Here is a 12,507-nt window from a genome sequence, read left to right on the forward strand (position 1 = left end):
GTTAATATTAGTAATCAACATGATTATTTTGCATCAACATAAAATTTTATTTCTATTTCTTTTCTAATCATCCATTTCTATTCTATTTTATTTTTTAGCAATGCAAGACTTGCAGCTACAAAGAAGACTTTGACAATGTACCATTTCTGTGAATTTCTTTTATCTTTGGCCCAGGACTTCTTTTCAACTTTATGCCTCCTTGAATCTGTGCAATGAGGGCAGACTGGGCTGACGTCTGCTTTGATGATTTCATTGGTCTCTCTAAAAAACAGAGGGAATGTTTGACATAAATATGATATTTGTAAATAAAAACTGTAAACAGCTTATTTGACAAATTTCTAATTAAAAATTCTAACTTGAAAATCTTCAAATGCCAGGGTATTTTCTGAAACATGCAAAAAACCAATTTCAACATTTGTTCTTGAAAATTTTTAAACAAAAGAAGCATTATTAATATAATAATGATAAAGAATAATATTTGTGGTAATTTATCAATTAAAAAAACAACAGTGGAATTTTTGAAACTTAAAACATGGAATACATGATGATGCCAAGTAATTTAATGGAAAGACGTCTAAATTCTTTGTTTTCATGAAAAACATTTATATATCCTGATAATATTTAAACAACATGGTTACATTATGGCTATATTACCTTGTTTGACAAAGAACAGTAAATTTCCAGAGATATAAATGATAGATATGCTGTAGTTTTAATGTCCTTATACAATGTCCTTAGAAATGATAGTGAATGTCACAATGCCCTTATAAAATTTACTCCGTGGACCATGAATTTTGCAGAACAAAGTCCCTATGACATTGGCATTATAACATGGTTTCCGTACATGAACACCAACCATACTAGCAGTTCACCACATGAAAATTATCAAAAGCTGTTTTGCTTTTGATCAAAATAATATATCTGCCATTTTTCTGATTTTCACACAAACTTCAATTCAATGTGTGCATGACTTTTATACACAGGTAATGGGTTATAAAGAAAATTAACAACTTACTTGTTATACCAAACTACTCCCAATTATAAGCAATCCTCTTTTTTCATCAAGATACCTAATACCAAAACTCACCTTCCTTCTAATCAAGTCAAAGCAACTGCATCCTAACTGTGTTTGCCTCTGACAGTTACATTACATGTACCAAGTACTTAATATCAAAAATTTCTAGTCTAGGCTAAGTGCATTCTCGTCTTCATATTAATCACATTATACAGCAGTATGGAAAACACTGGTAATAACTAAATACCTAGTTGAGGCACCCCTTGCATTGTTTCTGTTACAATAAATTTCTTAATATTTATGTTTTTATTTGATTATGTAAAAAAAGTGAAGACTTATCAAAAAGAAACACTATCACAGTGTATATTTTCTCAAAAAGGATTGATCACTCGATCACTCACTTTGAATTATTATATTACAATAGACAAAAATTCCTATAGATCACCAACTTAGGTAAAATATGGGTACCTTCAAAATTAACTGACTTGCCAGTCTGTCAAATTAGCTAAAACCACATGCAATCAGAATTTCTTTTTACCAATCTTTCTTCATGCCAATATACAGCTGATTGATATGAAATATCTACCTGGGGGAAATGGGGTTTTTCTCCTTAAGCACCCTTATGGGAGAACAGACAAGGGATCTAATCACCACTCTGACAACACCCTTACCACGTAAAGAAGTATTAATTATCAAATAAAGACTAAGTAACTTCAACGTTAATATGATTGAGTACAGTATGTTCTATACTGCAATTATTAAATAAATGTTTTATATGATAATCTCAACAATTTAATTTATTTTTAATTTTTTTCTGACTATGCCTCTTATGAAGATTCAGGGCTTATGAAAAAGTATCATGATACAATAAAATTTTATTTTATAACAATGTTTGTATATGCTAATAATATCTTACAGAATTGGATGACGTCACTGCTGTGACTGGACATCTTCAACGTCACCTTTGTCAAAACAAGTCAAATTCTGATATCACAGGTGACAAAAGTAGTGATGTCACCAAAGAAAAAATAATAAATGTTGAACACTTTCTCGTCTACTTGCTCTTCACATTTCAGCGATATTCTAACATACAATGATTCTTAAATGTACAAATTGTATAATGCTCCATAATGATACCTAAATACTGGTAGTAAAGTTGCCTTTTTTAAGTTACATTTTTAAGCTAAACTCAGCTTATCAAAACCTCTGAACAAAAGTCAGGCATTATACCCGATACTGAACAATTTGAAAATGGACATACCAGATAAACTGATCAGAAAAACAATATAAGAGTACACATTACATAAATACTCACTAATGAGAGTAAAAAAGAGGTTTCCATCCTCCATATTGGATTAATTAAGGGCCTTCTCCCAACAGTCACATCTTGAGGTCAGCAGATGTGACCAAAGGCAGCCAAAGATGACCCTTGTCCATCTGTTACTTTATCTTTACTTTGGACGAGGGACAGTTTGGAATTGAGACAGAGATACTGACATACTCTTTTACAAGTTATGGAGACATTTTGGAGCATTTCTGACACAATGGTACATGCACACATATAAATGCACCAAATCAACACAGAGTGCTACATTTTGTCAACAATAAAAGCTTCTTCATGATGGGAACACCAAGTTGTACACAGCTTTGCTTATTTTACATGTATTATAAGCCCCAATATCCAAAAACACCCAGAAAGGAGGCATTAAAGCAAGAGTTCTGAATGAAGACTTGTATTTGGATTAGAATACCTATTACTTTTAGGAACCAATGCTGTTTTCTTTTATTTATTTACCATAATAAAATAACCTTCTCTATATGAAATCATAGTAACCTGCGGGTTGAATTTCCACATCTAATACATTTCCCAAATGTTGACAACTGTGGTGTTCCATCTCCTTGCTTGTGTCACAGCACCAGATGGTGACACTGTCCTTGCCTTAACATGGTGTGTGACACGTGGAGAGACTTAGGGTGCTTTCCCAGAGATTTAGATCCATCTAAAGATTAAGATTTAGATCGACCTAACTCCCTGGGGGTTCACGCTAAATTGCAGTCAGCCGAGCGGGCACCATAGTTAATTACCCCCTTACAGCTTTTAGTAGGCGGGACAGACGCTTAAGCCGGCCAAGCTGACAGTAATCTAGTGAGACTCCCCACAGGGATAGATCGATCTAAAAATCTATGGAAATGGGGTGTTACAGTACAGAGAGTGTGGGAAAGTGTAGCCCCATAGTTTGTCTTATGTCGCATTCAGAACAGATGATCCTCGGAGCTACTCCTTCCCGGATCAGATATGGTGAACACTACATGATGACAAAACAGCCTAATCCTTCAATGATCTCCTAGTCTCAACATGAAATAAATTTGGGCTGCAAGGTTTAATTGCTATTGGAAAGGCTTTTAAGTAGGTTTGGGCATATTTAGTCTGTGGATCAGTAAGTTCATGGATCATATGTTATGAATGCGGCATAAAAAATTTAGCATATCCATTTCAAATTCACGGCGAAATCCTAGTTCAACCCAATATTGACACCCAAAACAAAGGCAATATGATGCACATTCTAATATCTAAGCAATTCACTGAAAGTAATACTTGTTGGCTCCCTTGGTCATAAGTGTGAGGCAATCCAAAAAAGTCCATATAAATGCTGGCCAGGTGAATGAGATGTACGGCAGAGTCCAGTGTTGTGAGTAGTGGCTAAAATACTGAGATTGGGTTGTCTGCCATGACTTTCAGGTTATGTAGTGCTTTTGGGAGGAGGGAGGTGGGGGTTGTTGTTGGGATTTCACGCTTATGTGTGAGATGATATGCTATCACCCCAAGAGATATATGCAAGAACACATTTTGCATCAGCAAGGTGTGTATATACCAACGCAAGGCTTACAACACCAAAAACAAAACAAGGCAGCAAAGCTGTCAAATGTACAGACAAAAAGCAGGAAATAACTATGCACAAAATAGGCTACTGCCAATTCTGATGCAAAAGTACATAATGTTAAACTGCAAATTCAACATCAAATTTTAACAAGACAGCACTGTTCTGAAATGGGTTTATTTCCATTTTTAACACTTTTTTAACATAAAACAAAATGAACAGTTTACTGCTATTTTTATATGATCAACTAAGAAAATTAATGATATTGGAAAAATATCAATAGAACTGTGTTAAATGTCCAATTTCCTCCATTCTGAGATTCTGAACATAGTGGATGATTGAATCTGACAAACTGCAATGACATGAGTTTATTTCCATTTTTGACACTTTATTACACAATACACGATAAAAAGTTTACCATCATTTTTACATAATCAACTAACAATGTTGTAAAGATGCAGGAAATGTCAAATAAACACTTTTACATATCTTATTAGTTTAATAATGAGACTGTTAACATGCCTAAGAATTGAATCTGAGGAAATGTGAAAAAACAGCACACCTTCTATAATAATGGCACGATTATGCTGATTTACGAACTCAACCTGCATTTTAGTAAAATTGACCCCTCCTGTGACTTTCATGACAATTGGCCCATCTGTTTTTCTTATATTGTGTTTACAGTGTTGCATATATGCTGAAAAATGAAAAAACAGCATAACTATGGTAATATGCCAAACAATTCGACCAAGATTAATTAATTAATTTCATGGTTTGGTCGAATTGATTAAAATACAGCAAATGGAAACCTTTGATATCGTCGGATTGTTAGGGGCATTTGCCAAAACGTCCATCTTTCCGGAAGTATTGCATTTTACCGGAAGTGTTACGCAAGATAAGCCGCAATTTTCGCCTAACACGTGTTTCAGGCATGTTTTATCCTCCTTTTGAAATCTTATTTTGCTGTGTACAATATGTGCTAACATTACTTAACATTAAAAAAGACGACAATTATAATTTCTATTTATATATTTCCCTCACCTACGATCATTTTCATGATGCGCTTCACAAGTGGGACGAGTATTTCCCCGGAGACAGGTGTTGTAAACAAAGGCCGGTCACTTATATTTGAAACCGTAGCTTTAGTGGACTTAAACTAGTTATGTGATCTACGTACGCCCTATTTGAATTTTAATATGACAACTGAAATCAACCGAATTGAAATTTTTTACCAGTCTGAGATCAGTTGTATTCAACCCGCAAGGCTTACTCAGCGTAGACGTACTTACTTCCGAAGAAAATTCAGTCACCCGTATCAAAGAATACCAACTGGTACTCAAACGGAATTCAGTGTAACTTCAAATTACTTTTAGTATTTTATTTAAAAAGCATGTCATATTAAAATATATTGAGAAAAGGCAAAATATCGAGCCTACCTGTGCCGATAGACATACCAGTACAGTATCTTGCTGGCACTCTTCCGATTTTCTTACTTATATACTAGTACTCTCGCTGTGCACAAACCACGGTGTATATTGAAAACCCCAATGATACAACGTAAAAAAGCATTTAATCGCCATAATTTTCACAAAACAGGTGCATTTATAATTTGACGTGAGAATTGAGCACATGCAGAAATGAGAGACTAGTTTTATCTGGTCTGCTCCAGCATAGCGCAAACCACATGTTAATGAAGACGGTCCCATTTTGGGGGAGGGGGTCACAGGAATGGAGTACTTCGTGGATTACGTTAAATATTATCAACATTTCATGCATCTGGGGAAATAAAAATTGACTCACAGGTAACATAAATACCCAGTGGAACTCTCTATGAAGCTCCCATGGAGTTAAGGAAGACGTCATTTTTATTGTTGACAAATCAGTTATCCATGTAGGTGAACAGCTACACGTGTTCGTCAGATTTTGACAGCGCGTGGTATTTGGCGCCAAGAAGTCTGGGCGGTCGATCCCGCTGATCTGTCGGGCGATTGTAGTAAATGTAAGATCTTGCGGTGTTGACTTGAAGAACATTTCCCCATCTGCATATACTGTATATTACAACTGAACTTGAAAATAAATTGCATATATCCTTCCCAAACTTTTTAATGCTAGCAAACGCTATATATGGTCTATATGAAGGTGTTTACGACGTATTCTACCCACTGTCGATATTTAGTTTCATCCAGAATAGACCTTTTTTAACCCCCCCCCTCCCCCAGATACGGGCGTGATGAATCACTCAGCGAGGGCAAGTCTGCTTAATTTGCACAAATTGTATGTCTATGAGCACTGTTCGGGGACAAAGGAAATGACAGGTACGTCATGCTTCAAGATTAGATCTTCAATTATTTCTTCTTCATTGACGAGAGCTATTGAAAGGACAACAATTGACAAAAGGCCGAGGCATGCAGCATCTATTTCACTGGCTTGAAAATTTACCGGGACTTGCCGACGATGTGGTCGAACAATCGGAACAAGAAAAAAATTCTGTCGCATGATTTTGACGTATGGACTAAATGTTTGAGCCCAGAAAAATTAATTTTATAAAATAATTTTTGTGGTCGGATTGACTGGGCCCGTCGAAATGCCTGGCACATTACCGTACTAAAATAGTGGCCTGATCATGCCGATTTTCAAACTTGATCTGCGTTTTAGTAAGATCGATTACTCCTGTGAGTTTCATGACAACAGGCCTATTGGTTTTCCTTGAAATGTGTTTACAGTGTTGCAAATATGCTGAAAAGTGAAAAAACAGCATAACTTCTACAATAATGGCTCGATCATGCTGATTTTCGAACTTGACCTGCATTTTATGAATATTCATCAGCTCTGTAAATATACAGCCAAAAAGTAAAATTGACTTCCACTTATCGTGTTTACAATGAAAGTGCACGGCACCAGTGACAGTGACGGCGACGACAGATGCAGGTGATGGCAATATGTACAGACACATCTGTACATATTTACTGTACTGTTTGAGAACAGTAAGTGACATGGTTTTTCTTAAATGCTCATCATGGGAGCAGTGTCCAAAATAGATTTTTTTCAAATTTTGATGCAATATTACATAATGTTTAACAGCATAATGACCATCAATTTTTAATAATAAAATATTAGCATCATGGATATTCAGAAAATGTGACTAGCAAAGGTCTTCAGGCCCATGGAACTTCAAAGTCACAACTTGAAAATGCCAAAATGTAAACAAGACAGCACTGTTCTGAAATGTTTTTTTTTTTTCATTTTTAACAATTTTTTAAACATAAAACAAAATTAACAGGTCACTGCCATTTTTATACGATCAACTAAGAAAATTGATGAGATGGAAAAAATATCAATACAACAGTGTTAAATGTCCAATTTCCTCCATTCTGAGATTCTGAACATAGTGAATGATTGAATCTGACAAACTGCAATGATATGAGTTTGTTTCCATTTTTGAAACTTTATTACACAATACACGATGACAAGTTTACCATCAGTTTTACATAATCAACTAATAATGTTGTAAAGATGCAGGAAATGTCAACCAAACACTTTTACATGTCTTATTAGTTAAAGAACGAGACTGTTAACATGCCTAAGAATTGAATCTGAGGAAATGTGGAACAAGACAGCACTGTTCTGACATGGGTTTATTTCCATTTTTTACACTTTTTTAACATAAAACAAAATAAACAGTTTACTGCAATTTTTATATGATCAACTAAGATAATTGATGAGATGGGAAAAATATCAATAGAATAGTGTTAAATGTCCAATTTCCTCCACTCTGAGATTCTGAACATAGTGAATGATTGAATCTGACAAACTGCAATGATATGAGTTTATTTCCATTTTTGACACTTTATTACACAATACACGATAACAAGTTTACCATCATTTTTACATAATCAACTAACAATGTTGTAAAGATGCAGGAAATGTCAAACAAACACTTTAATGTATCTTATTAGTAAAATAATAAGACTGTTAACATGCCTAAGAATTGAATCTGAGGAAATGTGAAAAAACAGCATAACTTCTAAAATAATGGCCCGATTATGCTGATTTTCGAACTCGACCTGCATTTTAGTAAGATTGACCACTCCTGTGAGTTTAATGGCAATTGGCCTATCGGTTTTTCTTATATTGTGTTTACAGTGTTGCACATATGCTGAAAAAAAGGAAATATGCTGAAAAGTGAAAAAACAGCATAACTTCTACAATAATGGCCCGATCATACTGATTTTCGAACTTGACCTGCGTTTTATGAATATTCATCAGCTCTGTAAATATAAAGCCAAAAAGTAAAACTGCCCTCCACTTATCGTGTTTACAAGGAAAGTGCACGGCGCCGGCATCGCCATCGCCATCGCCATCGCCATCACCATCGCCATCGGCGACGACAGACGCAGGTGATGGCAATATGTACAGACACATCTGTGTCTGTACATAAAAAGCATGTAAAACAATCTAAAAAACAGTACCTTGGTAGATATAATCTAATTTTATGTCTGTTGTAGCTTTTCTTCAAACAGATTCAACAAACTAGAAGGCAAAGATCAAAATTGAACAGTTGCTACTAGTATATCACAGATGGACAGATGGGGGCCCCTCTTCTCCTCTCCCAAATTCTCCCCTCCTGCCCCTCTATTCCATCCATCTTAAAAACAGACTAAAACCATAACAATTTTAATTGATCTACAGCACTTTATATCAAACAATTTCAAGTCATGCAACTGTGAAATTACAGTCATTCCTGTGACAGCTGGGTCAATTATTATTGTCTCCCGCCTCCACTAATTGCCTATTGTACTGAGGCCCCTTCTCTAGGACATAATTTTTCATATTTCATTTGGTGTACAAATATCCTTAACTTACCATAAAAAGTCATTTTTCACCCAGCAACTTGACCTATTTCATTGGACACAATGGGCAGTAGATAAATCCTAAACAGTTTTATGATTAAAAGTTCTCCCACAAGCAGTAGAAAAAGTTCAGCGATGAACTGGTTGATGCGTCCTCCATGTTGGCAGAGTGTGTGCCGGTTTGTGCAGGTTAGAGAGAGTTCATTGTAATACTCACAACTTGTGCCTGGTGCAATCGACACTTCTATGGTCTATGAGCTGTCACCAAGGTTACTTTGTATTAATATCATGCTAAATCTGGTATGATTTAATCTAAATAAATTAAGGTTTTAACATTTAAGCTGGTTTGTAATAGCAGAATACAACTTTTTATAGCAAACTTAACCCAGAACATCTCACATATCTAAGAATATAACTGAACTGGGCATATTCACATTTTACCATCAGAAATTTGAATCCCATCTTATTTAAATTTAATCAACTTTGATCAATTTATTATTCGAACCTGAATCTGATATTTTGAAAATTTTATTGTTGCACACTCTTTACATATCTTTTTTATGATCTTCAATGTGTAAATATCTTACTCTAAAATATATCTCGGCATTATTGGTTTTAAGTAAAAACCTACTTAAGATGAAGAAAATACATATATTTAGTGTCAGTAAAATCTTCCATATAAAGTAAAATAACATTGCCATTAATATGCATATCACAATAAAATTCACTTGCAGCCAATCCACATTGATTTATAATCATAAATATACAGTCTCTGTGGACATGGGAAAAAACAATTGCCCTCAACACTACCATTTACTCATGCAAAACAGGCATCAACAGACCAAGAAAATACAGTGAATAAAAAAAAAGCAAAGAACATCTTATATGATTCATATAGCAACTACAGAACATATAGTCAACAAATGATTTAATTTTAAGAAAGGAGGACAGGGCGTGTACTGCATCACACCTACTTCACCCATTCCCTGTGAAAATTTGTCTCATTTAACGTTCACTTACAGTTCTCAATCTATTCTAGAACATTTGGTGTATTTTTTTTTTCACAGTTTTAATGCTGTTCTGTAATGAATGTAATAGTTCGAGAACTCTCTTTGGGAAGTCCTTCAGAATGTCCTAGAACACATTAAGAACATTTTTTCATTTAAAGAGAAAAACATTATGTTCTAGGACAGACTGAGAACTGTAAGTAAGCATTAAATGAGACAAATTTTCGCAGGAGATTAGAGTAAGTTTCAGTTATTCTATTCATTCATATCTCTAAATTTTCTAATCTAATTTATTTAATGTCTGATAATTTTTCATAAGGTCAAAACAAAATCTGCTTGTGTTTTAGTAAACAAATCTTTGCTCTCCCATATGATATTGCAAAGTTAAAATAATCATATGGTACAGATAATCCCTTAAGAATAAAACTCAGACTAACACATATAAAACTCACATTGTCAACACAACTAATGCAACAAAAGCAATTATGCCTTTCAAAGGTGACTCCAATAAAGAAAACAAAGAATACAGATGTCAAAAGCCGGTGAAAACTGCCATGTCAAACACACTGATACAGTGCAAGTTCTTGCATTTAATAATAAATCAACTACCACAATTTTATTTCTATAATCATCTGATTCATTTAAGCATGCATTCCCTAATGCCACAGTGAATAAGTTATTACCAACTATTCAAAGGAATCACATCCAAACACAATCATTTACACAAGGTAGTCACCCCCAACACAATTTAAAGACACAAACAAAAGTCAATCAAAAATATTATCTTTACCTTTACTTACATTAATATTCATTAAAACAACACAATTAATCCACTCATGCCCAGAGCAATTAAACCCAAAACCAATCACAACTAACATAACACACATATATTTGGAATTATCTTACCTTCATCTGTTCCTGGTCCAGTCTCCACTTTCTTCAGTTTGGCATTGGCAATCCCTGCCAGCAGGCCACCAGGTGGTGCTGATGATGTGGAAGGGGGTGGAGGGGGAGGGGGTGGTGGGGGTGGGGCAGAGGGTAGGTTAGGAGGGGGTACATTAGAAGAAGGAGGGATATTGCAGGATGGACCTGGAGGAGGGGGAGGAGGGGGAGGGACATTGGAGGGTGGACCTGGAGGAGGGGGAGGGATGTTAGAGGGTGGACCTGGAGGAGGGGGTGGTGGAGGTGGGGGTGCAGATGAGGGTGTGGGTGCTGGTTTACCTGTTGCAGGAGATACAGGGGGTGGAGGGGGTGGAGGGGGTGCACCCATAGGCGTATGTGGAGATTTGGGTTTCAGTACTTTAGCAGGTGTTATATTCTGCAAGGCTGGTGGACTGGGTGGAGGTTTGGCCATTGCTGAAGATGGCCCAGACATTCTTTTCTGATTATTCTGTCCCCCATTTCCATTGCCTCTCTGTGTCACAGCCTCCTTACTTTGTGGAGGGGAAGGTTGTCCAAGCACCGCTGGTCCTGGTTGACCAGAAACATTCTTGTCACCCTGTGAGGGGGGCCTTGGAGGACTGTCCTTTGGTCTGCTTGGGCTACTACTATGCCTGGGAGATGGAGGTGGCTGTGAAGCTGTGCTTGGAGGTCTTGGAGGTGGCCCATGTGATCCTGGTGGCTGCCTGCTCTGTCCTCCTTGAACAGCATGTTTTGGTGATGGAGGGGGTGGAGTGAAGGATGGAGGACCCCCTGTGCCACTTGTTTGTTTTGGCTGGGGGGCGAGTGAGGGGAGAGGCCCTTGTGAGCTCCTTTTGCCTCCAGGAGCACCAGGTGGAGGTGGGGGGACGAAAGATGGGGGACCATCCTGCACCCCACCAGAGGATGACCTTGCACCACTTGTGGTTAATGGGGAACGATCACCAGGATGTAGGTTTGACCTTTGACCCGCTTCTGTCTGAGGTCCTGGAGAAGCTGGTGATTGCTTAACAGGAGATTTGGGCACCTTGGCAGCCACTGCTCCAGACTGTCCCTGTGAAACATTGCCAGGTGATGGCCCACTAGGCTTTGGGGGTCTTTGTTGTGCTTGGTTCACTGAAGGCGGAGGAGGAGGTACAAAAGAGGGTGGAGGAGGTGCAATGTAGGTGGCAGGTGGCCCTGGCTGGACTGGTTTGGAAGCTCTTCTCATGTCTGCAGAGGGAGCCACGGGTCTCATGTCTGAGACAGGTTTATTTCTTGGTACTTGCTGTGCGTTTTCACTGTTCTTCACAGGTGGTTTCATTGGGATTTTACTCTGCGTACTGTCTGTCTGTGATGGAGTTGGACTACCAAGATTTAAAGGAGCAGATGGGGTGGTAGGCGTGCTGCTAGAGCTTTTCTTTGGCTTTGGCAAAACTGCTGGGGGTGCTACTTTTCTCCCTTTTGGGAAGTTCATCTCTTGTGGAGGCCATCTTTGTTCTGTTGACCTGGATGGTAATTCTTGTTGTGACCCACTCATCTGTTGTGCTGCCCTCTGCTGGTGTGCACCAATGCCACCTGTTGGCATCTGTGACTTCCTATAGGCTGCAACCACCTGTTCAACCTGATCATAGTCTTCCAGATCCACTGGAAGAGCACCTGCACTGCCATCTGGTGGTGGAACTTCCAAAATTGGCTTCTCTCCCTTTCTCCTGATTGAGTTGAGCCAGGCTAAGGGAGGAGGGGGAAGAGAATAGGGGTCAAGGTCACAGCTATCACCTTGATCTTCAGTTTCTGGTGGCTGAATCACAGGACAGGCAATGTCGTAATCGGCAGGAAGGTCGTAGTCCCCCAAAATC

General features: G+C 37.4%; 1 protein-coding gene across 5 annotated transcripts in view; it reads right to left on the reverse strand.

Moving 5' to 3' along the window:
• The window catches only part of LOC106170228 (unconventional myosin-XVI), a 101,080-nt gene that overhangs the window by 20,180 nt on the left and 68,393 nt on the right, over window positions 1–12,507 (reverse strand). For all 5 annotated transcript variants that reach the window (XM_086997961.1, XM_086997960.1, XM_086997959.1 and 2 more), the window contains exons 33-34: window positions 10,658–12,506; window positions 142–261 (exon numbers count right to left, since the gene is read on the reverse strand). In XM_086997961.1, coding sequence (XP_086854087.1) covers window positions 142–261; window positions 10,658–12,506 — 1,969 coding nt within the window. The remainder of the gene's footprint in view (window positions 1–141; window positions 262–10,657; window position 12,507) is intronic.

This window comes from Lingula anatina, chromosome 10 (genome assembly GCF_051362555.1).
Source record: "Lingula anatina isolate TDL-2025a chromosome 10, LinAna3.0, whole genome shotgun sequence".
Taxonomy (NCBI): Eukaryota; Metazoa; Brachiopoda; class Lingulata; order Lingulida; family Lingulidae; genus Lingula; species Lingula anatina.